The sequence below is a fragment of the Drosophila rhopaloa genome, unplaced genomic scaffold (genome assembly GCF_018152115.1).
Source record: "Drosophila rhopaloa isolate 14029-0021.01 unplaced genomic scaffold, ASM1815211v1 contig_2, whole genome shotgun sequence".
NCBI classification, from domain to species: domain Eukaryota; kingdom Metazoa; phylum Arthropoda; class Insecta; order Diptera; family Drosophilidae; genus Drosophila; species Drosophila rhopaloa.
In genome coordinates, this window is record NW_025335083.1 from 3103541 (window position 1) to 3129556 (window position 26016).

General features: G+C 40.1%; 4 protein-coding genes across 4 annotated transcripts; 3 read left to right on the top strand and 1 right to left on the bottom strand.

Annotated features, from left to right (window-relative positions):
* Positions 1 to 318: 318 nt before the first annotated feature.
* LOC108047277 lies at positions 319 to 751 on the top strand. Its single transcript, XM_017127385.1, has 2 exons — positions 319 to 435; positions 490 to 751. Exon 2 carries the CDS (start codon positions 495 to 497, stop codon positions 633 to 635), a length of 141 nt encoding a protein of 46 aa, XP_016982874.1. The 5' UTR covers positions 319 to 435; positions 490 to 494; the 3' UTR covers positions 636 to 751.
* Positions 752 to 5030: 4279 nt separating this feature from the next.
* LOC108047260 lies at positions 5031 to 7942 on the top strand. Its single transcript, XM_017127370.1, has 5 exons — positions 5031 to 5132; positions 5205 to 5311; positions 5378 to 5512; positions 5563 to 6813; positions 6933 to 7942. Exons 2-5 carry the CDS (start codon positions 5224 to 5226, stop codon positions 7940 to 7942), a joined length of 2484 nt encoding a protein of 827 aa, XP_016982859.1. The 5' UTR covers positions 5031 to 5132; positions 5205 to 5223.
* Positions 7943 to 9402: 1460 nt separating this feature from the next.
* Positions 9403 to 10794, bottom strand: LOC108047270. The gene is made up of 3 exons (XM_017127378.1): positions 9819 to 10794; positions 9592 to 9753; positions 9403 to 9539 (listed from the first exon to the last, which is right to left on the bottom strand). The coding sequence occupies exons 1-3, from the start codon at positions 10761 to 10763 to the stop codon at positions 9432 to 9434; spliced, it is 1215 nt and encodes a 404-aa protein (XP_016982867.1). The 5' UTR covers positions 10764 to 10794; the 3' UTR covers positions 9403 to 9431.
* Positions 10795 to 14992: 4198 nt separating this feature from the next.
* LOC108047267 (RNA polymerase-associated protein Rtf1) lies at positions 14993 to 16661 on the top strand. The gene is made up of 3 exons (XM_017127376.1): positions 14993 to 15091; positions 15171 to 16493; positions 16547 to 16661. The coding sequence occupies exons 2-3, from the start codon at positions 15200 to 15202 to the stop codon at positions 16600 to 16602; spliced, it is 1350 nt and encodes a 449-aa protein (XP_016982865.1). The 5' UTR covers positions 14993 to 15091; positions 15171 to 15199; the 3' UTR covers positions 16603 to 16661.
* The last annotated feature ends 9355 nt before the right edge of the window (positions 16662 to 26016 follow it).

A 26016-nucleotide genomic window follows, 5' to 3' on the forward strand; every position in this document is an offset into this window, starting at 1 on the left:
AAGTAAATTACAAGTATTAAGTTTCAAGGTTTAACTACAGTTAAACTTCAAAATATCCAAATCGGGCCAATTTGGGCCAGTCCGTTTAATAATATCCAAGATTGGCAGAAAAAAAATAATAGAACGCATTAAAATCGGGATACGTTTAAAAAAAACTTTACAATACAAATAAGAAATTGATCTTGAATGAAAACCTTAAAAACATGGTTCAGGACCAAAATAAAATAGTTTTGGTAAATACCAGTTATTTACGTTTGACTTCTTAGCTAAGTATTTAACCAAAAATATCATTCTATCCTTGATTTATCTTTCAAGGTTTTTAAAGCTTGTCATTACCTTGATTTTGGTACCCAGTACATTCCCAAATCGTTCAAGGCGAGTAAGCCACAAGTTATTTATCCAGAAAGTCATTCAGTTACAAATTGTTATAGCTATGTAAGTACGTTAAACAGTGAAAGATTACAACTAAAAGACTGTGTATTGTTTCAGCCAACATGTTTCGGACACTGTCTATTGAGCCGACTAAAATAGAGGACCGTTCCAAGGAGGAGGTCCGAGCCAATCTGGTAGTATTCGCCGTCACTTGTGCTCTAATTCGATTTATCCCGATTGCCGTAAGGAAAATAGCCTATTAGATGCGATTGTGGACCTTTTGTTTAAGCATGGAGAGCGACTAAGACAATACTGATCATTCATTTTGTTATGCGAAGTGTATATAAATAACACCAATTAAAGAATGAATCCATCTAAATTTTACATACCCATATATAATCTGACATATTATCCAAGTAGACATAATATTTTAAGTTTAACAGGAAAAGAAGCCAACTTCGATTGCCGAAGTTTTATTATTAATTATTCATTTAATATCTCTTACGATTTACTAATGACTTTAAAGTTATTTAGAATAAAGATACTGTGCAAGGGTATGAAAAGGGTATGCTGTAATTTTATTTCCCTTCTTTTCGATTTGAGCTACATGACCGATCCGTGTGCAATTGGATCAAAATATCATAACAATTCAAATAATAATTATATATATAATCTACTAATTATAATTAATTATATTTTTTTTCCCCAATTTTTTTAGTTGAAACGCAAATAATGATTTGACAACTAACATAAAATAAACCAAAATAAATTAATTTTTGATGTAACAGGTTCATTTATGTAAGCAAGTCAATGAGCTTCATTTGCTGGTCCTTTGTTAAGCATACCTTATTTTTAACCATTAATCAACTATACAGCTACTTCCTAATCGGACTCGGTTTTATTTAACTCAATAGGCACCCAAGATCATTACCCGCTATCAATTCATTCAAATTTGTACAATCGAGCTGCGAAAGCCTCTCCGACAGGCGATTAACTTCCACTTGACTCTGATTTGAGTGAACCTCGAGGACCTGACCTTACTGTTGGCCCAGCGGCTTCGACACCTTCTCTTCGCAGCCATGACAAGGGGAATATAAATCAAATAAACAAACCTCATTAGCATATTATCAGCATCAAGTTGTGACGCTGCCCGTCATCTTAAGTTCAAGTGAGAAATCTGTCACGAGGCATTAAATCGTCGGCCCCCAAAAGCCGCAAGGATAACAGGACGAGGGGTGGCAGGGGAGGGGGGAGTGGGTGGGGGATGAGCCTGCTGTAGGCGAGACTGAAGCATTTCCCGGAATCCGGCACACATAATTATGCGTGTAAACAAGCTGATGATAGTGCGCTGACGTGTGACGATGACGGTGACGGTGACTGCCGACGACGCATTGCCCAAAAGGGTTAAGTGGCGCCCCACCCATCCTGCCACCCCGTTTCCGAAATACTCGACTCAACTAGTGGAAAACAAATTGCCGAAATTCCTCAAGGCCCTCAGCTAGTTGTAGTTGCCCTTCGTGCCGGCTGCTGATTTATTCGCGTTGTGCTGGCAACAATTAGAAAAGTTACCGCAGGATGTGCGCGCACAACACCCAAGAAGATGTGTCTGCTCCTGTCAGACTCTCCATCTCCGTCTCCGAGTAATCCTGGCTCACCGTTCTGCCCCGTTGGCGCTGTGCGTTTTAATTTGACGAAAGACTGATGACATCTCATTAATATTCATTGCCGCTGCTGCAAGGCGCTGCTGGGATTTTGCGGCCATATATCCTGTTTATGCCGGAGTTTATTCATTGCCTCCGTCCTGTTGTGTAGTTGCGTGGTCCCAACCCTGAGATGGATGCGTCGACGATGGCTCGATGTCCTGATTCTAATGAGGCGTTAAATGTTCATTTTTTCTTTCAGCTCCGGAAGGGTGAACAAGTTAACTTGCTGACTAGGTGAGTTATTGTCGACGAATCTCAGCAAGGAGGTTGGTTGAAGGACTCCCTAAAGGAAATTTAGAGGATGTTTACGTAGGTGAAACCTAGACTTTTGTCAGCATACTTAAAACACTCCAAACTTTTGGATAGATATATTATTGATGGTTTCGCTACAAATGATCCTAAAAGCAGAAACGAATATTTTTGAAAAAAAACAAGAAATACCAACCTTTTACTATCCCCAGCACTTCAACATAGTGTTAGGTCCCTCATAGTGAAGGTCCTCCTGCACCACATAACCACCACCAACACTAAGTATAACCTCTTAACGACCCTGTCGTACCCTGTGTATAAAATGTATTTAACATATTTAAATTGCAACCGTCGTTATCCACTTTTGTTCAGCAGTTTATGGTCCAGCCCCACACGACCATAAGTATTTCAAATTAATGGCGACACTTCAAAATAATTATGAAGCACATGGCACCCAGAATGGGAAGAGACCTCCACCGGAAAAGGAACCGGATGTTTTGTTTCGGAGTGTGTGTACTTACCTCTGGCACTTTTAAGATGCTGCCGTGACATATTTATGAAGTTCAATTATCATAAAATGCAAATGAAATCGTCATGGCCCAGAAAACGTCAACCTGAGCGGCCTTAGGGGAGGCTCTCTGAAGCGCCCTTTCCCCCACCAAAAAGCCCTTACCTTGCCACCAATAAAACAAACCGAAGAGACGCCTAACCCCCGACCTCGGGACATGGCCAAAATTAAGCAATTTACTTGCGATATCCGCCAGCAAACAGGCCGCCCCTTTGACCCGCGATGTAGTTGAGGGAGCGGGGAGAGCGGGAGGGAGTGCCACTGGGCGCGAGAAGACAACAATGTCAGTGTCAGGAAGGGACATCTTCGCGAGGTTCGGGCTTGGGGTTCTACTTCAGCGGAATTTTATCTTCGGCTGGCGCTATTAAAAGAAATTACGCTCAAAACTAAATTGCGGACCGGGGGCCGCCGAAAAGGTGAGCGACGGACACCAGAAGGCAATGCACTCGGGGAAATAGGTACTCTCAAACTAAAAAACCTTATAGGGATCTAAATTCTTGATCACAAATTAATTTCAAAGAAGCTATGGTTAGCTTTCAAGTAAAGGCGATAATACTCTAAATCAAATTTTTATTAGATATACATAAAATAAAAAAAAAATTTTTTTTTTACCAGATCAGAACAAATTTTAATACAAATTTAAATATTTAGAACAAAAAACGCAGTTTGACTGTTTGTTATATTTTGAATATGGATAAGAAATATATTTCGTAATCAAGATCTTAATTTTCAAAAAAGAGGTATTGGTAAATTTTTTAAAAAATTATGTTTAATGAACCTTAGATCTCCAGATTCGTTTCCTCTTCACTGCTTTAAAAGTTAGTTGTCTGAGATTTTTAAATGTTCTTAGTGTATTTTGGGGCGGACTTTAGAGTCATCTGGGAACAGCATTGAAATGAGAAACGATTATGTTTGGGCCGCGACCCGGGCATAAAGAAATACCAAAGAACAAGAGGAAAACTTTTTAACTTGTTTGCCATGTTGCTATTTACAAGTCCTGTGGGACAACCACCTCCCAGCCACCCCCCCATTTACCTGCCACCAGGTAACTCCATTGCCGCATTGCGCTGATGCTTGCGTTTTTCGCGCTGTTTTCTTTGTTTGCGGCTTCGGCATTTGTCTCTCGAACTCAAACTCTGTGTCTCTTCTGCGTCTCGTCTCTCACTTGTCGCCTTTTTCTTTGGTTTCTCGAGTTGCCCCAATATGGTTACGTTAGTTTTGGGGGTTTTCGAGTGGGCTGGGTTTTTCCTTGCGCGGGGTGGTGCCGGTCCCCTCACCGTTATGGTAATTTAGTGGCGCAATTTTGTGGAAATTGATGCTGTTGCTCCAAGCGTTTGGCCAGGGGCTGAGGTGATTGTCTGTGTCTAATTTGTATCCCGGCCAACGTGCGATTCAACACAAATGTACAATGTACATATTATTATTTCATTGTAAGAGATTTTTGATTTTTAGCATAGGGGATATGCATTTTTGAACAGATCGCGATTGATTGACAACGTCCATTGTCGCTTCGGACTAAATATGTTTTTGTATATTCCTTTTATATTATTTTAGGATAGTCGTTTTTAATCGAATCAACAAAGAAGTTGATGCTGTTGTTCTGACAGGATGAAGTGATGCGATAGGGCTAACAATCCGGGGCAGAAATATCATATAGCTCCCATGAAAAAATAAAAAAGAATTTTTTTAAATAAAAATTTAAAACAAATTTATTTTTATGTTTATCAAAATATTATTTCGAGATATATTAATTATTTACTATATCAGAATTACGCTTTTACGCTTTCGGCTTGCAGAAATTTTCTTCCTTTCTTGTTTATTTTGTCATTTGCAATCAAGATCTGTTTGTAAAATTGTTATTTAACTTATTATGACCTTATTTCAAATTAAAACAAAGAACAGTTGCTTTTTTTTAGACCATATACGAGTTTGGTAATTAACTCCGATATCGATATGTGTTGCCACTTTTCGTGCACTGCCAAAATTACAGATTTGAACGTCGAATTTAGTAAAACTCCGATAACGATAGGAAACTTGTTTAAGTGTGAGTCGGTTTTAATAGTGGCAACTCTCTGAAGGTGCTATCGAGCTTCGATGCCAACAAAAAATGTGACTTTTGTCTTTTATGTCAATAAAATAAGATTTGCCAGTTTATTATTAAATTTTGTGTGCGATCGGTTGATATACCAGATAAGTGAAGACGTACTCAATATAAGGAATACCAAAATAAGAATTGGAAGGTACGTAATTGAAACGCAAAACCAGAGTATTCTAGGTGTTTAAATTTGTATTATTGTGTTTGCACGCCTTAGAAATATATTTGAGGTAACGATGTCAGAGCCAAATGAAAACGATAAGATGCTGCCACCCATCACAGAATCGGAGAGCACGTGTCTTGACCTTGGACAGACAGAATTGGGTGAGATATAATTAGCTTAAGTAAACAAATTAATAATATATGGTACCACAACATATTCCATGAAAGACGACCTAAAAGATGCTATAAATGTTTCATCAACAAATATTTCAACTGAAGAATGTACATCATCTAAAGAAGAAGCAAACAACAGTTTTTTATACAAACCGTTCGATTATACTCTGCATGGCTTGACGGACTTCGGTAAGCGTTGATTTCTTGAAACAAGAACTTTTCTAACATTAAATCTTTAGAAGATCAAACCATTTATTCTGTGACAAAAGAAAGTTTGGAAGGGACGGATTGTGCTCTCTCTTTTGATAAACAAAAGGATACTACTGAAGTCTTAACAAAAAACAGGACGATTACAACGGTTAATGCTAAGTCGCTTCGCAATGAAGAATCTGTCAAACGATTCGGCTCTTTCCAATTAGAAAATCATGATGCCACTCTAGATCAAGAAGCTGATCTTAATGATATATTTTGTTCCACAATGATTAACCCAGAGGAAATAGATTCCATGTTTGCAGTAGATGAGACTGAAATAAGTAATCGGGGTACCCTAAAAACAACTGATTCTCATAAAGAAATGTATTATCAAAAAAATATGGATAATCCTATACAGAACCATAAAGAATTTAAGAAAAGCAATGCTAAGAGAAAGTGTAGCAAAACTAATTCGGACAACGATTTGGAAAATATTGATACCGTCCCACGCAATTCGCTAAAACTAGCGGACAATGGTTTGCCAGTCCCTCATCAAAATGGTGTTGAACATCTCAGAAATAAATTTGAAGAATTTGAGAAAACCGTTGAAAAAGAACCAAATATTGACACATTGCTGAAAAACAAGATAGGTAAATTCAATGAGTCTGGTCAGCTATCTAAAGAGACTGATTTGGAAGTTAAAAATAATCTGGATCAATCTGCTGACAAGGATACTGATTTGAAAGTTTTAAAAGAGGCCAGCGACAATTTAATCTTTCAACAGTTAGATATCGAAAGACCCAAGAAAAATATAAATGAACTTAAGAAAACGACCTTTTTGGAAAGTCCGCAAGAACAGATTCCAATTGGACAGAGAGCCATCGATTTGGAAGATGGCGAAGTAACTGGTGAAGATAATGATTTTCAAAAAATTGAGGGCAGCCAAATCTCAATAAGCCATCAGAAGATGAAACCCAAAGACAAAGACACATTGTCCAACAACGAAATGTGCAAGCTATTAGAGTCTGGAGAGTTATCCGAAGATAACACTTCGGGAGCGGAGCATGATGAGTCGGCGGATCTGGAAGACGGCGAAGTATCTGGCGAAGATGACAATGTCCCAACAGATGTATCAAAAAAAGAGGTCAACGGTATGCCAATCTGTCGTTTTCACATTCGCAACGCCTGCTCTTGGGGTAACAACTGTCGATTCCGCCATCCGGAGCCGAACAATAAGGGCAACTATGTGATGTTTGAAAAGAAGTTTCTGCCAGTAGCTCCCGCGTTGATTCCACGAGGTAAGTCTTTCTAAACAGTTTTTGGTCAAAATGACCATCTTTATTCCTATAAAAATTAGAGCAATATAATAAATAAAAAACTGATCCAAATATTAATTGTTTTCAAACCAAATACATAGGATGGCCTGCTTTTATGACACCCTGTGCGGACACCCATCAACTAAATCAGGCCGAGAAAATGGTAAGACGGCCTCGGAGCCCGGCTGCATCAGCATTGGGCTTAAACGACATGGACACCGATCCCTACTACTCAAAGGATCAGCCGGAGGTGCAGGAGCGACTTCCTCTGCTGCCCACGCCGACATTCATTGAGCTTTTGATGATGCAGAAGAACTATCAGCAATCGGTAGCGCTGAAACGGTCAGTTCGCAACACTGCGATGCCCTCGAAGCCAAGACCGATAGCGTGGGAAAGTCGACTGAGCAGCAGTTCAACGTCCACCTTGCAAGAGTCGCCATCGAGTAGCAGCTCTCCTGAGGGATCACCACCCCGATGTGCTAGACATAACCGATCAACTATCCGCACAACAACGACGGCTTCATCGTCACATTTGCACTCCCTCAAACGCCAGCGCTCGCCGAGTCCTCCTAGGTTCTCTATTCGTGGACCCCGCACTCCATCTCGCAGCCCGCATACGCGTTCCAGTGTCAGCACTCGTCCTGAACCGAAGCGACAACGTCCTGATAGCAGTGACTCCTCCGAGTCATCCAGCTATGAATCCACTACCGAAAGCTCCGACGATGCATCATCTTCCTCAGATTCCGATACCAGAGGCACGAGCTCTAGGCGAACGGGGAAAAAAAACAAAACGTCATCGAGAGCAAAAAAATTAAAAAGATACTCTTCGCACACACAAGCATCTTCGTCGAAGTATCCAAAAAAACATATCTCAAAACGACGATCACCACAAACTTCTTCAGAATCTTCTACAAAAACTCCTGCAAGAAATCCTCCAAAACTTATTCCCCTTGCACCAAAAAAAGGACATAGCGCTGAGGACAATTCTTACAGTGCCAAAAAGAAACAGTCTCGACAGAAATATTTACTTTTGCAACTTTTACGCGTCGAGGAGCAGATCGCAAAAAAAAAGCAGCAGCGATTGAAAGCTCTGAAGAGATCAACAAATTAACGATTTATGTTTGAAGTCCTCATTTATACTATTAACTTTAAGAATAGATATTTTTCCTACGTTATCTAATAAAAACAGATTTCTGGTATATATACCATTTCGGATTACCCAGAATTTAAAATAGATTTCGGAGTGGGTTACAAATGAAGTATTATATGGTAATTAGTCATGTTGTGTAAATAATCTAACCCTTTTGGTGTCATACTTTGGTCTAATCGAAGCCGGAAAGTCTAGCAGCCCAGAAGCTAAATGGGATTGATAAATCCTGGCCGTGTAAACACCCATGTACCTGCGAGGGCAAACAGCCAGGTGGCAGAGGCGACATGTCCATAAACCACGACGACCACGCCCAGTGGAATGCACTTGGAGTCAGGGCTCCCACAGCAGCAACAACTACGACTGGATGCAATAAGAGCGCATCTGCAGCTCCCCAAGTGGGTGAGTGTATGCTTGTAGTCTCTGCTAATATCCTTGTTAATATTATTAAACATTATTTATGGATTTGTTTAATTTGTATTTAGTAAGGCTTCGCCAGGCAACTCCGACTACGTGACTCCCAACTCCATCCTCCGGGGGAAAACTTAAGATCTGCGGTCGTCTGGCCTGCCTTTGCCGCTTGCTCTGCCAGCTGAGCCAAGTGTCCGCCACATCCTTACGCCCCGCCCCGGTCTCTTTTTGACCCGGCGTCGTCGTCGCCCTGGTGGAACAATTACATGGGTTTGCCTAATGAATTTATCTGCTCATCAGCATCTCCACAGACTTGCACGCATGGCCATGGCCTGTGCACCGCCCAGGAGGTGAGGATTTGAGGATGTGAGTGGGTTGGATGGGCTGGATGGGTGGGTGCTGGCATCTCAGTAAATATTATGTAGATTTCCTAACACGAATTATGTTCATTTGCCGCCATTCTGTGTGTTGTTATCCCACAGTGGAAAATTTTGCATGGGCGAAAAGTTTATGAAAAAACCCGTAGGCAAAATGGTCTCGTAGTCTGACAGAGTATTTTAGGAAATATTGGAGATGAGTATAAGAAACTCAAAACTACTACTAAGAATTTATTATTCTTTAAACAACTGAATTATTATTAGGAAAAAACGCTAGAGTGATTAAAACTTAAAATGCATCAAGTAAGAGGTATTGAAATTTGTTAAAACAATACAAAATGTTTATAAGCAATTGCTTCAATTTCACCACAACTTATTTAGCAAACGAGATTTTCCACTAGTTGGTTCATCTCTAGAGAAAACGCACACATTTTACTTTGATTGGGGAACCATTTTATTAGCAACATAATCGTGATTTGTTGCTCCGTCCTGTTTGGCTCTGGCAAACGGATAAATTTATGGATTAAGTTTGCATACGTTGGTAATTAATATGAAGTTCTTACCGGAGCGGAAAGTCAGACCGAGTAAAGCTAATATATAGACCACATCATTGATTTTAAGACAATTAAAATGTATAAACCAAATTATGTGAATATTGTCTTAAGTTACTCATCGTCTTTGCTGCTTAACTCTTCTCTCACCAAAAGAATTGCATCATTCAGGTAATGGCAAATCACAATCAAAGAAATGATCAGTAATTGAACGAATGTTATCTGTAATATACACTTTGAAAAGATTTATTTTAGATATATGGTAAAAACTTACCATGCTGACGTAACTAAGATCAAAACGAATGAGCGAGTAAAATTTGAGATCAAAAGTTCTTTTAATAATCCCCTTTATGTCTTTGGCAAGTGGTCTTATTTTCTTCGACAGAGAAGTACGCTGGGCCAGGAAGTTATTTAGACACTTAATGAAACCCATACGCTGGAAAATAGGCAAGATAAAGCTTTTATTTTAAAATAATAAAGAATTGTAATTTTGTATTTTACCTCTTTCTCCATCATAAACAGAACAAACATTAGGCAGATGTAATCACTGGCAATACAGGCATATATGGATGCATTTGCCGCGTAGAAGATTCGTCGCTTGCGATGCTCGAAGATAACGTGCCAGGTATTCCAGTAGTAGGTTAAGGAATATATCCCTCCGAGAAGGCAGTTTCCATTCAGGGCAAAATAGAATATCAAAGAGTGCTGCAATGACTGGAAAAAGTTACGAAAACTGGCTCCCAGAATCTCCAACTTTCTTTTTAGACTCTCCAAATTTTCCAAACTTGAGTTTTTTGTGGAAATAGTGAAAGAAGTGGAGGCGATATTCGGTTCGCCTTCGTTTAAATTAGCTCTTAACTCCTGCTCCACATCTTCCTTAAGCTGCTTCAACTGTCCGCGACTTAAAAAAGCCAACACTACGTATAATCTCACAGATCCAGCTAAAATTAGATGAGGAAGAAATAGGGCCATTCCGACCATCGCATCTTGCAACGGAGGCAGCTCGAACTTCATTTCATATGAAATGTAGAGCACAAAACCGAAGAGAATGCAAAAAGTTGAGCCTAGTAAAAGGTAGGCTATTGCCTCATTTTTCCCAAATCCGCGGTCTCTGGAGGCAAGTGATTCCACCAAGGAGTTGACTGCACGCACAGACTTCGCAGAGGAGTAGACGGCATAGGCGAATGCTTTTGCTCCCAGCAACAGTTGCATCCTGGTCAATCCAAAAAGAAATGGTGAAACATCGTTCAGAACGTTCAGTAGAGATGAGGACGGATCAAAATGTCGGGAAAAGCACGCAGCGTAAATGCAGCCGAGCACAAAGATGTAGACCACTCCGGGTAGGGAGAATCGGAACCTCTGCGACTTCTTCTCAAACCAATGCATCTGATAGGCAGTGAGTAAAAGCACAACATTTGTAGTCCTCAGAATGCGGGACTGATCCATTGTTTAATTTTTTATTTTTTGAAGCTTCCGATCTGACCACCGAACTGACACTGATGATTCTGGCAACGGCCAACGGAGCTCAGCCATAAATCGATTTGGGGATCTTATCTAGCCACCCAGTTGTGACCAACTGTGTGAATTAGCGCAGAGCCGTTCGAAGCTCACAAAAATAAATTATATTTTGGAACATATTCGTCAGTTTGCTTGCCAGCTTTAAATGATTAAACGTTAAAGTTAATACCCAAACGTGATGCTAGTTGAACCATTAAGTACCGTTTTTAGTGACGGTTGTTTAAATGGCAAACAACCTTTAAAATCGTAAAAGCCTTTAATATTAAATATGTGATAACACATTTTTAAAGTTTCCTTAAAAATACTATTGTGGAGCAATATGAAATCTTTAATACATTATTAATTTATATCAATCAGACCATTCTTAAATATTAATCATTTAAACGAAAGCCATGCGTAAGATCAAAGAGAATACCTCCTTACAGCTCAAAGTATATCTCAAACAGTAGAACAACGCCCCACATTATTATACATCATCAGTTAATTATAAAGAAATCCTAATACAAACTAAACCAAATTCTTAAAACAAACTTCGCAGCCAAGCCAGTTAACTGTACATTTTTAACTGGCGGCGTCTTTAAAGATCCCTGAGTCCACTCTCATACTCCTCGTTAATTAAAATGTTGATCTCCGCTCAAAAATGTGTGGCACCCAAAGTCAACAATATGAAAAGATTTCGGTTAACTGGAACGCATCTCCATAGGTGGGTGTGTGTCAACAAGTGATAGCGCAGAGAAGGGGATGTCGGCGGCCTAGAAACGACTTCCTAGGACAGATGTCTTGGGTGAGGACCACCTCCGACACCGCCATGTCAACAGTAGAAATTAGAAACAATTAAAAAGACGGCGCCGCTGTTTGCCAGGCTTAAATATTTGCCAGTTGTGTAAAATCTCAAGAATTCAGCTGCTGTTCTTTCATCTGCTCGCCGTGTTGACTTTGCAAGACGCAAAAGACAAACAACACGTGGACCGAATTGAGATCCGCAGAGGGGAAGCTTACGTCTTGATTTTTAGAGAAGGGGATTCGAAACTTATAGAAGGGCTTTTATGCACAACCAATTGTTATTTTTTAAATTTTATATGGTAATAAAAATATGTAAAAACAAAAGCGTGTCCTAAATTCGGTATGTGTCCATTGTTCCGCTATTTATCATTACTTTTTACATTAAAGTCTTCTGTAAGGTTAAATAGTCGCCTTTCCAACTGGGTATCTGCCTCAAAAAAAAATTTTAATTAAAAAAAATAATAATAAATTTATATTGTCTATTGTCAATATAACTAATTTGAATATAGGTCTGTTTATAAAGAATTCCAGTTAAGGAAATTTGACCTTTTATATATCATTTCTCAATGGAAAGGACCCAACCTCAAAGAGTTCTCAATCATTTTTCGCCGTTTTTTATTTACAATCCTCGCCTTTCTTCTCGGTTTTTACCTTTTTGGCGGCTCAGAGTCGTAATTCAATAAATAAATGCAAGGATGACATGTGGACAGGCCGCCAACGTATCGCATCGAGTGCACTCAAAATTGTGCACAGGCTGGCTGTCCGTTCCATGTTTCCTTTGTGGGAGTTAGGTGGAGTGTCTGCATGAATGAAGTAAAATTTACGGCCGCTTTTTGTCCAAGTAAAAGAACAACGAAGGGCCACCGCCGAAATGACCGAGTATCCTGTGATAATATGCAATCGGCTGGATGGTTTGGGAACGGGGAGCTGTACAGGTTCGGAGGCACTGCAAATCTATTAACGCATTGTGGAACGGGTAGTTCCCCTTGCAGCTTGCACTCCCTTCATCCGATTCCGATTCCCCTTCCCTTTTCCCGATTGGTCACGCGTTGATTTTGATGCGCCCTTTTCGGATTCAGTGCAGCCTGCGACTGGGCTTAAAAAGCAGCGAAGGTTGGGAGACTTGCATGAAAATGATGCCCGGCAGGGTCGCTCAAGATTTTTATTCAAGAAACCAATTAGATCTATAAACTAGAATTTATATTTAAAAATTATAGCTTGAATTCCTTAAAATTATTATATTATCATTATCCATTTGAGAATAAGAAACACTAAAAAATATGGTGCCCAAAAAGAGAACCTTCAAATGGGTTTTTATCTCTAAAAAGTAATATTTCTTTATATGTTTATTAAAACCTTAATAAATTCGAACAAAAATTTAATTTCAGAAGATTTTCCTAAAAACATATTTTTTAATGACTTTAAAAGTAATTTAAAATGCCCTAATTTAGAGACTTTTCAGAAAATAAACTCAATAAAATTCAATTTTAACTATATTTAAAATAGAAAACTTTTTAAACGCTTTTGAGATAAACCAATTTGTGAAAAACTGGCAAAACTGACTAATAATAAGGACATGAAAATTCATTTACAATTATGCGAAAATTTCTAAGCTGCTTGTGGAGTAGCCCTACTGAATATTTTTCACAACTCGCTGGGGGTCTAGTTCGACTGACTCTACCCCTTTTTCCGCCGTTCACTATTGCTCTGCTGGCCATTTGGATGTTACACACAATGATGTTGCTGCCGATGGTGATCCAGTTCCAGTTGCACGAGTGTCCGGGAAATTATGATGCATTTTTATGGATTTTCAGTGTTTTTGCTCTGGTGCAGCTTTTCGACAAGGATTACGTTTCGTCACTGGGGCTTCCCCAAAGAAGTGATCTGCCTGGGATGGGGCTCCAATTTTTTCAGTAGCTTCCGGTGCTACGCGTGTTTGGAAATCTTTTTTTCGCCGCTCTCGGACGCTACCTCCAAACTGATTTATGCCCCTTGATGGACGACAGGATTGGGCAATGGGCAAGGATGCAACGAGTGCACCGCGCAGAAGAAAAAACGCCAGCGAAATTGAGGGCGAATAAAAATTTATGCATTTTCATTGATATGCAAAGCGCTGTTGCAGGCCGAAGATGAAGAAGAGAGAAGAGAAGAACTTGTGTGCGCGTTTCCGTTTCCGCTGCATTGCCATGGGTCGGGGGCGGGGGGCGGTTGGCGGGGTGGTGTTCGGGTGGCTGTGCGTAGGTCGACATGTTTGGCGTATTGTCGAATTGCATAATATGCACTTTTTCATCGGCCATCCGCCAAAAATTTACAGCCCTACACACATCGATTTATTGCCTGACAATTGTCCCGAATCCTCCAGCGCTACAACAATGGGAATGCCAACGTCGATGCCCATCGTCCAATGGATTTGTGTCCATGTCCGTGTCCCTGGCTCGGCAATGTCCTGGCGCCGCACCGAACTGAGTTATGAGTGGTGTATGCTGCTGGCGACCGATTGAATGCGATTTCCCATTGCAATTCGAGTGTTTTTCTCGCGCTTTTGCGCCTTTTTTGGGCTGGATTCCATCAGCGAATTTCAATAAAATTTCGGAGACACATCCTTCGTCTGTCGAACGTTGATCGCGATGTGTGCGTATCCATCCATTGACGCCAATTCGTGTGAAAAATAATGTTTTTAATATTGACAAACATGAAAAATGTGAAAACAATAATCGTAAATTTTTATTAACAAGGAAGTGCAAAAACAAGGGAAACCACAACAGGAGCAAAGCTGCAATTGCCAAAAAATGTCATAGCAAAAGTAATCACAATTATGAGAGTCCCACCACTTTCCTCACTTATATGAATTGTTGTCGATAGAAAATTTAATCAATTGCAATGCAGAATAATCTGAAAAATATTTAACAAATTTGCAACTATGTTAAACGCTGATGAAGTGATTCAATTTAAATAAACAATTTTTTTGAACCACTACATATATATTTATATAAAATTGTTTTAGTTTAATAGTTTTAGTGATGCATTTTCATTCTTACCTAACATAATCTGTAAAATTCATTATTAAATAATAATAAATACATAATATTTATACCCATCAAACATAAAAACTGAAACATTCATAATAAAATTTTAACTGCGAGCTTCCTTTTATGATGAGACATTTTTTTCGTATTTAAAATAGTGATTAAAAACAGATGCTCGAGTTCAGAATTAATAAATTTAATAATTAATAATTATAATTAATAATTATATTGCAGTTATGCAAACGTTAAAAGCGTATGATGTTGTGGTTTAATTGGAGTTAACAAATTTCCGGGAGCAAGCAAACTTCATTTAAGTACAAATTTTTCTCAAAGAGTGTGCCTTGAAATAAACGTAATGCTCCGAAAAAAAACTAAAATAAACGTGGACGTCATATATTCAACGGAGGCTTATTCTTAATCCGACTGTGCTACAGGACACTACCCCAGGTAAAAGTATTTTCACGGCAAAATGTCTAAATTTATGTAACATCTTTAATTTTATTTAATTTTTGTAATTTTTTTTTAGTTTTTGAAGTATTATTGAAGTTTTTGGAAATGTCCACTAGCTCAAAAAGATTCAGGAAATGGGTTGTGGCAAACGTGGAGGACTTGGAAGATGAATCCTGTGAGGTCCCTGCAAAGGAGCCAGAAGTCGAGCAGTTTAATGGGAACATTATGGGGAATGCCAAGGACCGGATACGTCTGAAGAACCTCTGCGAACTCGATCGATGTCTAAGGCGGGAGGACCTGGAGCGCAAGTCTAACATACGATGCCAGCTGGCCCAGAATCGATTGACATCTCAGCAGGAGGAGGACTCGGGAACGAAAGAGGATTCGCAGATCAGGCGGCAGAACTTGGATCACCAGCGGTCTGGAAACCAGAGGGTCAATGATTTCGAGGACTGTGTGGGACAGATGGATAACGGAATGAACTGCCCTGTACCGCAGCCAAAAGAAAATAAGCTGAGAACCACGGACCAGTACTCCGATGATTCCGTGCCCAGCAGTGGCAGTGGCAGAGAGATCATACCCCGGGTAAACCCGCAGGCAGAACCTGAGGAACTGCCTCGGGTGACCACCAGGGAGCAGTTGAGCCAGGCGGTGCTGACCCGAAACCAACTGGAGACTTTTCTGGACAAACCCAATTTCGAGCAGACTGTAGTGGGATGCTTTGTGCGGGTAAATATTTGCCTGGGATCGGTGAACTTTGTGTACCAGATCGAGAGCCTGCATCAGGGCAGATACAGCTACCAACTAGGCAGCAAAAGGAGCAATCTCATCTTGGGCTATAAATATGGGACCGAAAAACGCTATTCCCGCATGGACGTGGTGTCCAACCATCCGGTTACCGACGAGGAGTTCTTTCGGTGGAGCACAGTGATCCCGCAGGAGAAGCCAACCCTTCTGCATATCGCCAAGAAGCAGATGGACATCGAAAGGGCCGCCGAGTATTCGTTCCCCGAGGCGGATGTGGAAAGGCTGGTGCAAACTGAGAGGATGGGTAGTCTGAGGCACCGCGTCCAAGTCCCCAGTTCACCTCGCGATGCCCATGTGCCCACCGTTCACCGATTAGATTTAATGGCACCTTCCTGCTCCAAGCAATCCCTGCCGGAACGGACCTCGAAATCGGAGGAACTCGACCCAGAGCAGTGTATGCGGCGCAAATATAAGAAAAGTGCGGTCGTAAGTCGCTGTCAAGTGGCAGGCGAAACTGCGGATTTGCAGGAGCTTGCTCAGAAACCAGAGCCCCCAAAATCACCCAACGAGAGAGCCGAGATGCAAGATGTTCCGGAATTAGATCTGTATTCCCTGCACAACTTCAAAGTTGACATAGATATCTCAGGACTACGTAAGTGAATTTAAATAACTATTTAATAAATTAACTAACTGATAGTGTTGTAGTTCCCTTCTCGTCAATTTTCCCTAATGTCAAGTTTAGCAGCCCTTGGAAAGGATAAGGAAACGCATCTCTAAATCTTAATCTCTCAATTAGGCATTTAATTCTGAATTAATAATAAATAATTTTTAGAATAAAAGAACAGAACATTCTTCACAAAAAATATATTTTTCTTTTTAATAGATCTTGAACTTGGAACTTAATTTAAGTACAAATTTTTCTCAAAGAGTGTGCCTTGAAATAAACGTTATGACCCGAAAAAAACAAATAAACCCGGACGACATATATTCAACGGAGGCTTATTCATAATCCGACTGTGCTACAGGACACTACCTCAGGTAAGACGCTTAAAAGTATTTGCACGGCTAAATGTCTACATTTATGTAAGTTCTTTTTTTTTTTTAAATAACAGATATTTTATTTATATGTTAATCAGCCAATTAAATGGCTATAAAACGTAGGGACTAGAAAAAGTAACAATCATAACAGTGAAAAACGTAACAGCAGCGATAAATATCAATATGTTTTCGACTATAAAATTAACAGAAGTTTTTGGTGGAAGGACTCTCGATCTTTGCCGCCCTCCTATCCTCCTATAGATCTGCTTGATGCCTTCTCTTTAACCTTCTTCTGATCATCGGGGTTGCCAATGAAGAAGCTAGGTTGTTCGAGTGGGCTCGAATCCGTGCATTATAGCGACTTGAGTGACGATTGATTTGTTCCCTCACGGTGACGATGTGAAGGTCTTTTGTTATATCCGCATTTACAATGGTTCGCAGTGCTCGGTTTTGCAGCCTTTATACTCGCATGATGTTTGAGTCGGACACCGTACCCCATATTTGCATGCAATATGTCATGGAAGGCACTACTATTGTTTTGTAGATCAGAATTTTGTTTCTGAGGCTCAGATGAGGGTACCCGGGTCTCTGGGATTTGGCAAGTCAGAGGTGTAAAGGGTGTACAGCACAGGACCCAAAACACAACCTTGTGGTACGCCAGCTCGAATGCATCGGATAGATGATCTTTCGCCTCTCACTTCAACCATAAAGCTTCTATCCAGCAGATATGCGCAGTTGGCAAGAGAGTCTTCAGCTTAAATAGCAAGCCATCGTGCCACACTCTATCGAAAGCTTCCTTTACGTCCAAGAAGATAGCCGAGCTGTACTGCCTATTCTCGAAGGCATCCAAAATATGATGAGTAACTCGGTGCACTTGCTCCGGGGTTCTATGGTGATTCCTGAAGGCGAACTGGTGGTCTCGAATTGCATCCTGAACCCTTCTTACTGCCATCATTCTGCTAAGAAATATTCTCTCGAATATTTTAGGGAATTTGGGCAGCAAGCTTATTGGTCGGTACGACGCAACAAGGTTCTCCGGCTTACCTGGCTTCGGTATCATTGATATCACAGCGCATTTCCATTGTGTGGGGAAGTGCTGGATATGTAACATGGAGTTGAACAGGAGGACTAATAACAGTAAACCCTTTTTGGGAAGTGCCTTGGGAACCCTGCTGTCAATACCTTCAAATCCAAATCCTATAGCTTTATTTAGTGACAGACTTCTTGCGGACTTATATGACGAATAGGCTCTGCTTCTGGGGAGGCAGCATTAAGAAATTTCAGTGTGTTTTCAACGTCATCACGCTTCGCAAAGTTAAATGGCTGAAAGCGATTTTCCAGTTCGTCAGTAAAAGCAAGAGAAATTTTGGAGTACGATCTGCACAAAGTTTTATCAGTACGCTTAATAGGTATTCTGCGAGGGGGCTGCCTTTTTATAACTCTAGCTGCTTTCCAGATTGCTAAATCCATATGCTTTTGTAGGATCAGCATTACGTAGCAGCTGGATCTGTCGACCGCATGAATCTGCGACGCAAGGCTCTTCAACCTCACCAGTTCCAGAACCTCAAGTTTTAAAAGGGCATGACCTTGCCTACAGGTTGAGGATTCAGCAGCGATGTCGATATTTTGGACAAAAAGCTCAGTCGCGTCGTCAATATCTTCAGGGGCGTTTAGGATCATGTTGAGGTTAACAAGCTGATTAACAGCTGCCTGGAACCGCGAAACGCTTGCGTTTTGAGGAAGGATGTGTATTTTACGGGAAAGCTTGTGAGCAGCTGTTCTTAGTACAATCACCAAGGGGATGTGGTCAGGAGATTCCTCACATTTGACATCCTCACATTTTCTGGCTCAAATTGAGTCTGTCGTCAATTCACGCCCACTCTTCGCTACTTCAGACATTGAGGTTTCCTACTTGTCACCCGCACACCTGCTGATTGGACGCCCTTATACATCAGTTCCCGAGGGCGATCTTGGCCACATAGCAGTTAACCGACTGGATTACTGGCAGAATGTACAAGCAATGCCACAAGGCTTTTGGAAGAGATGGCATCAGGAGTACCTCACTACACTTCAACGGCGCCCTAAGTGGAATACGGAGAGGACGAACATTGCTACTGGACTTAGTTTCAGGTTGTAACTAATTACAATAATTTGGTATATTCGAAAGCATGTAAGATATTCCTTCTTGAGATGGTCTGGTCTCACTTTGATATCTCTCTTCAGTTTTTGCCATTTTTGACGTATTCTCGAAGTTTTCGGAAATGGCCACTAGCTCAAAAAGAATCAGGAATTGGGTAGTGGAAAACGTGAAAGATTTGGAAGATAATGAAATCTGTGAGGTCCCTGCGAAGAAGTCAAAAGTTGAGCAGTTTAATGGAAACATTATGGGCGTTGCCGAGGACCGGACACGTCTGAAGAACCTCTGCGAATTCGAGCGGCATCAGAGTATCTTTGATCGATGTCAGTTGGCCAAGAATCGATTGACATCGGGTGACCACCAGGGAGCAGTTGAGCCAGGCGGTGCTGGCCCGAAACGAACTGGAGAGTTTTCTGGACAAACCCATTTTCGAGCAGACTGTAGTGGGATGCTTTGTGCGGGTACATATTGGCCTCGGATCAGTGAGCTGTGGTTACCAGATTGAGAGCCTGCAAGCTTCAAAGTAGACATAGATATCTAAGGATTACGTAAGTGAATTTAAATAACTATTTAATAAATTAACTAACTGATTGTTTTGTAGTTCCCTTCTCGTCAATTTTCCCTGATGTCAAGTTTAGCAGCCCTTGGAAAGAATAAGGAAACGCATGTCTAAATCTTAATCTCTCAATTAGGATTTGAATTCTGAATTAATAATAAATAATTTTTAGAATAAAAGAACAGAACATTCTTCACTAAAAATATATTTTTCTTTTTAATAGATCTTGAACTTGATCTTGATAACTCGGAATTAATGCAAATTATAGATGAAAACCTAATTTGAGAAATCAAATGAATTTCTGTCAAACAACCGAATTTGAGAATAATTTTCGATTAATACTTTTAAAGAACGATCCAATTCCATTCACTCGGCGCTTCTTCTTTAAATCAGGGCAAAGTCAATAGAAAAACTGATTTACATAAATATTCAAAGCTTATGATGCCCATTTTCTTTGTTAAAAACCGAAAGAAAGCTTTGTTTCAGTTAAATAATTTTCGAAATACTGCGTTCCGAGCGGAGAAGATAGGGGAAAACCCGTAGTTCAAGTTGGTGAACTCCAGAGTCGTATTCGAAATCCAAACAAACAAATGCATTCCAGAGGTTCTGCTGTCGGAATTCCTTGTGCCCAAATATGTAAAGCTGCCACAGCCAGGGTTGGCAATCGGAGGACTCCGGGGGCAGGACATCTTGCAGCTTCCCGGGCTGTGTTGTGTAGTGCAGAGTCCTTCGGTGGAGATGCGCGCGCGTTCCAGGACACATCATCATCGTAAATCATGGTGGGGCTTTCTGCTTTTCTCTGGTCGTCTCGTTGGGCGATGGCTCGGTCATTTTCGGTTTTCTCGGACGCTGGTCGAGTCTAAACATAAAAATAAATAAAACGCCTGGCTGACAGCGGCTTCGCGCAGGACCTCGTACTTGGAACAGGACTCCTCCCCGGACCGTACTATTTTTTCTTTCTGTTTTTTGAGTGCTGCACACAAAAATTCGCATCGAATTGGTGGAGAATTTCTGTTGCAGTCAAGTGTTGTTGTCGTACACATCGCAAGGATGTGCTGGGGAGGCGCAGCAAAGGATTTCATAAAAATTGCGCAATTTAAAATGTCACAACATAAATTCTGTTTGCCTTTCTTTATGCAGGCAGGCAACAAAGCGAGCGCCAGGCGAAGCACAATAAGTATTAAATTTTGTTAGAAGGACCTCTCGCACACAGCGCCTGCGAAATGTCCTTCGACGCAGGCCAAACAACAACAGCGGAGCAGGAGCACAAGCAGCGAAGACTTGGCGCTGACGCCGCTGACTGGCTGTCGAGCGAGTGAACGAAATGGCAGCCGGGAAACAAAGGAAATCCAAGTGCACACACAGATGCACCCAGACAGGACACTCGGTGGCAGGCGAATGGCGGAGGAGGAAGCTCCTCCTGCGAGGTGGCCTGCCTCCGGCTTCTCCTCCAGCAGCTCGTCAGTGGCATCATCGTTGCTCCTTCCTGCGCATCCTCTTCGTCCTTGCCTTTTCTGTTGCTCTAGCGAGTTGAACCCTCGATGTGGTCGTTGTCGTCGTCGCTGTCGTCATCGTAACTTTTCGTTGTCTTCTGGTTTGTTCAAAGTTTTTCTTTTCTAAAAAAGAATAAACACCACTAAAACGATAGCATAACCCTAGAATATTGGATTAGGTAAAAAAATATTTTCTAATTTTGATTTGAGGTTTTGATTAAAAGTAACAATTTAAACTCGGTTTGATGTATTTCTGGCAGTGTACCTACTGCGCAGTGTTCGTCAGTGACATAAATCAGAGAATAGAGTTGGTGAATGTGAATGCCCCCTCTGAGTGTGAGTGCGAGTGTGTGTGTGCGACTGTGCAGGAGACTTGAAGCAACGCCCATTGTGCAACACTTTCGTTTTTTTGCAGCTCCCTCCCAGATTTCTTTTTTTGTTGGGGTCCTTCTTTTTTCCCCACTTGCCATTTGTCGTTCTCCTGTGTTTTGTTTGTTTTTAATTTTTTGGCTCTTTGTGTGAGTGCGGCTCCCTCAACGATTTGTGTGTCCGTATGCGAGTGTCCTGCTTTTCTGGCGTCAACTTCACATTCGGAGCCGGAGTTGTCCTTCTGGCAACCGTAACTATTTTTGCTCCTGGTTGGACATAATCGCGTCTGCATTATTGGTTGATGTTTGTTGCCTGCACTTTGCATACAGCGAGGGAAAAACCCACCAGGATCTCCGCCACGCCCCATCCGCCCATCCGCTCCTTTGACCCCGCATCCTTTATCGCCCGGCAGCGTGTTGCAAGTTGGGTGGGTTGGAGACATAAATATTTTGTTTGTTCATCCTTCCCTAGTTCTCTGCCACTTTTCTTTGCTCCCATTCAGCCCCTCTCAGTTGTTTTCCTTTTTGCAGATTATGTGTGTTTTGTTGCCTGACAGGGATCAGCATAAAATGTTGCAAGCTGAGCTTTTTTAGAATTCCCGGGTAATTGCAGGGTGTAAATGGTATACAGGGGTATGGATTTAAAAATAAATAATGATTTTTTGGAATTCATATGCGCCTTCCAATAATATAATACTGTTCACTGCCCTTTTTTTATACATAACTTTCGGAACGTGACAAGTCTCAATAATATTTAATTTTCTTTTTATGATTGATATGAGTTTATAAGAACGATTTCCTGAATTGTTGGTTAGTGGAAGGCAAGTGTTATATTTATAATTATTAAACAAAAAAGTATGGTATAGAAACTGAAATCGTTTAAAATTCTTCTTTTAAATTTGTATTGTGTTTTATTCTTAACTATTTTTTATTTTAACATGTAAATTCTGCATTTACTGTTCAGATCCTGCATAAATGTAAGAAAAATATATTTTTCCAGAATATTACTTTGTTACTTACTGCTAATATTCTAGTCGAGCAACGCATGTAGGACTTTTTCACACATTTTTCCTTTAACCTCTTTGTTTGCTTTCGTCCGAAAGGTGTGTTTTAGTATGAAAATTATCCTCGGTTGGGAAGGTGTTATGTGTATGTGTATGTGTGTGTCCGAAAAAACGGTTAAATGTTGTGGTGAATTTGTAATTAGAAATTGTCGCTTGGCGCATTTCATTCTGTTTGCTTGTTCCGCTGTTTGTTTGTTTGCTGGCTTAGAAGATCCCCATATTTTCGCATACGGCAGACGTTAAATATTTTATTTAAGTTGATTGCTCTTCTGTTATAATTGAAAGAAAGTTTGGTAGATTCGGCATTACTTTAAAAATGTTTTACATTTTTTTTTTAGTTCTGTTCTTGTCAATATTGATTATTTGAAAGAAAAAGTGGTCCCAAACAACTACACACTATTCGAAAATAATGTTGAACGACTTTAAGGAAAATTGCAGGGAAATCAAAAAATATGTACCGATTTTACAGTCCGTAATTAATCGAATAATTTACAACGACCACCCACCCTTAAATCATTTTTGTAATTCACTTGCTCTGTGTTTCCTCAGCGACCTCAATATTTTCATTAAATCATTTATTTTAACAACGGAAAAATACAAGAAGGAACGAACGCTTTATGAATGATTATTGGGGCTGCAGATGCCAATTCCTGGCTTCCTTTAATGTTAAGGATGCGATAAGGGAACTCGACTCGAACCGGCTTCTCTCGGCTCGAATGAATTTATGGCGGCGACGCATTAACTGCTTTTGTTCATCTTCATGCCTGGAATATAATGTTATTTCGTTACTTTCAACTTTACGATCATAAATGTCCCAAAGGGTTTGATTTATAACACAAACTTTTTCGCTGTACTTCAACAAATGCTTGACGCCGTATAAATGTGGTTCACCTTTTTTTTCGGTACCTCAAGGTTAGAGAAAATGAGTTCAGCTATAAAAGTTATATGAAACATATCTATTCCCTTGTAGGGTATTATAATTTATGAATTTGTGAATGGAACTTTATAGTAATCAAGTCTTAGTAATGGCCATTCATTTTAAAATTTGATTTAAAAAAAGTTCCTTGATATTTTGATTTTATTTTTTAGTCTTAAAGTTATCTCGTTGGTCTTCAATTGTAAAGGTGGTATTTGTTGTCGGAACGACAGGTATTGAACGACGTACTCGCCATTATTTGGCTGTTTCGATTTTAATTTCGACAGCTAACCTTTTTAATTATTATTTAAAATTCACCATTATTTTTAATAGCACCCTTAGGATATACATACAACGAAATCTAATATTTGACTCGATTGTTCAGCTGCGAGGTGGTTAATGGAGTCTAAAGAAAACATAAATACCAGAGAAGGTTTTTTAATTTGAAGAACCAACTCTTCTAACTCTGTTACTTTGCTGTTTAATTATGTACTGTTTTGACGAATAAATTAGAAAAAGAATTTATTTTATACGGATCGTGTCCAAGTACTTTGTTGTGGCATATTTTTATACCCTTGCAGAGGGTATTATAATTTCAGTCAAAAGTTTGCAACGCAGTGAAGGAGACATTTCCGACCCTATAAAGTATATATATTCTTGATCAGCATCACCAGGAGAGTCGATCTAGCCATGTCCGTCTGTCCGTCTGTCCGTCCGTCCGTCCGTTTCTACGCAAACTAGTCCCTCAGTTTTAAAGCTATCTGCTTGAAACTTTCCCAAAAGTTGTCTTTCTATTGCAGGTAGTATATAAGTCGGAACGAGCCGGATCGGGCAACTATATCATATAGCTGCCATATAACTGAACGATCGGAAAAGCCATAACGTTGATGTTTTTAAAGTTAGGAAGTTTGGATTTTCTATGAGTTTTATTTTTGACCAATTTATCCGACCTACCAAATTTCATAGGGATCGGACGACTATATCCTATAGCCGCCATATAACTGATTGATCGGAAATGCCATAACTTTGGTGTTTGCAAAGTTAGGAAGTTGGGATTTTCTATTGGTTTTATTTTTGGCCAATCAATCCGACCTACCGACTTTTTATGAGTATTAAGAATGCATCATATGAATAATTTTGAAGAATATAATTTACAGAATATTCTGCAAGGGTATATCAACTTCGGCTCCGTCCGAAGTTAGCTTTCCTTTCTTGTTTCATAGTAAATTATACATGTATTTAGGTTTTCTTTTGGTAACTATCCATACAGTTAGTAAGAAAATGGTTGATTTACATGTATAATACCCAAATGGTTATAGTAAGACATTAAAACTTGGTTATTGTACCAAAAATTTGTTTTTCGAGTAATTTAGCTAAAATGAAGTGGAACTGAAATTGATTAATTTCTGTTTTTGACCTCACACAGTCATAGCAACATTAATTTTGGCTATAGTTAAAATAAGGGCAGGTAATGGCGCTGAGTGGTTAGAAAGTTCCCTCAGTACACATTTAGACACTGTTATAAATCCACAAGCGGACTGTCCGTCCGCCGTAACTATGAACATCAAAATCTCGAGAACTATTATTGTCTGAAGGTTAGCATTGCACGTTTTTTTAATACTCACACAATACTGTAGAGACATGGTAGAGATTAGATTTTAATCTTATTGTCTATTAATATCAATCGACGCACCAAAGTTTAGCAAATCAAGCATTTATTTTATGTTATTGGAAAACTTAATTTTAAAGGCATTACAATGACATCAGCGTTAGTAAATAATTATTATATTTAACTTTATTTGAGTGCTACAATCCTTTTAAATAATCTGGATTTAAATTTTAACATAACAAATATGAAATATGATTTCAAATATTTACGAATTTATTTATTTATAAAATATAAGTATTATAAAGTTTTCGGTTTGGTATGTATTTGGTATGTTACAGGTATGAATTTGTATTAAGCTAAAATCAATTATTAATGCTTAATGTCGAAAAAGTGGTTTATTTATTTATTACCTTGAATTACTGCAAATTAAAGATGCACATCCAAATAAAAAGGGAAATTAAATGATCCGCCAAAATGCAAACTCTTGCAAGTCAACGCCTGCATCTTGGCCCCCATTCAAGTGGCCAGCTGACATGGCCAGGATCTGTTGTTTATGGGCGTGGCAGTGGCAAGAGCGCTTCAAGAGGTTCGTTCGCTGGTCACAACATTCCAGGTGCAATATATTGCCCGACCACCCGTGCATCTCCGAGTGGTGGGACTGCGTCTTGAGGCGTCCTTGCGGCGACATCATCATCATCCCCAGCATCATCGTCATCATCTGGGTGCAGACATCCTGGGAGTGGGCTCTGATCTATGGACTGTGGCGGTGGCAACGCTTTCGTGTTCGACTTGCCGGCTGACTGTCGGTCTCTTCCGCTCTTCCAACACTCCTCTCCGCCGAACTGTCCTCGTAGAGAGCGCTCCTACGGCTCGGAATTTATGTGCATCCCACATGGAGCCTGGAAGCCGGGCTTTTGGGGCTGTTTCTCCGTCTCGCGTCTCTGAATTTTTCTATTTCCTTTTTTTGTTGCCCTGCTTTTTGCTTTGTTTTTGT

What these genes read in the sequence shown, in the direction of transcription:
- LOC108047260 (XM_017127370.1), top strand. Translation starts at nt 5,224, where the DNA reads ATGTCAGAGCCAAATGAAAACGATAAGATGCTGCCACCCATCACAGAA. An exon ending in CCTTGGACAGACAGAATTGG is followed by an intron (nt 5,312 to 5,377) that starts GTGAGATATAAT and finishes ATTCCATGAAAG; the next exon opens with ACGACCTAAAAGATGCTATA. An exon ending in TCCCGCGTTGATTCCACGAG is followed by an intron (nt 6,814 to 6,932) that starts GTAAGTCTTTCT and finishes CCAAATACATAG; the next exon opens with GATGGCCTGCTTTTATGACA.
- LOC108047270 (XM_017127378.1), bottom strand. Translation starts at nt 10,763, where the DNA reads ATGGATCAGTCCCGCATTCTGAGGACTACAAATGTTGTGCTTTTACTC. An exon ending in TGTTTATGATGGAGAAAGAG is followed by an intron (nt 9,754 to 9,818) that starts GTAAAATACAAA and finishes CCTATTTTCCAG; the next exon opens with CGTATGGGTTTCATTAAGTG. An exon ending in ATCTTAGTTACGTCAGCATG is followed by an intron (nt 9,540 to 9,591) that starts GTAAGTTTTTAC and finishes TGTATATTACAG; the next exon opens with ATAACATTCGTTCAATTACT.
- LOC108047267 (XM_017127376.1), top strand. Translation starts at nt 15,200, where the DNA reads ATGTCCACTAGCTCAAAAAGATTCAGGAAATGGGTTGTGGCAAACGTG. An exon ending in CATAGATATCTCAGGACTAC is followed by an intron (nt 16,494 to 16,546) that starts GTAAGTGAATTT and finishes ATAGTGTTGTAG; the next exon opens with TTCCCTTCTCGTCAATTTTC.
- LOC108047277 (XM_017127385.1), top strand. Translation starts at nt 495, where the DNA reads ATGTTTCGGACACTGTCTATTGAGCCGACTAAAATAGAGGACCGTTCC.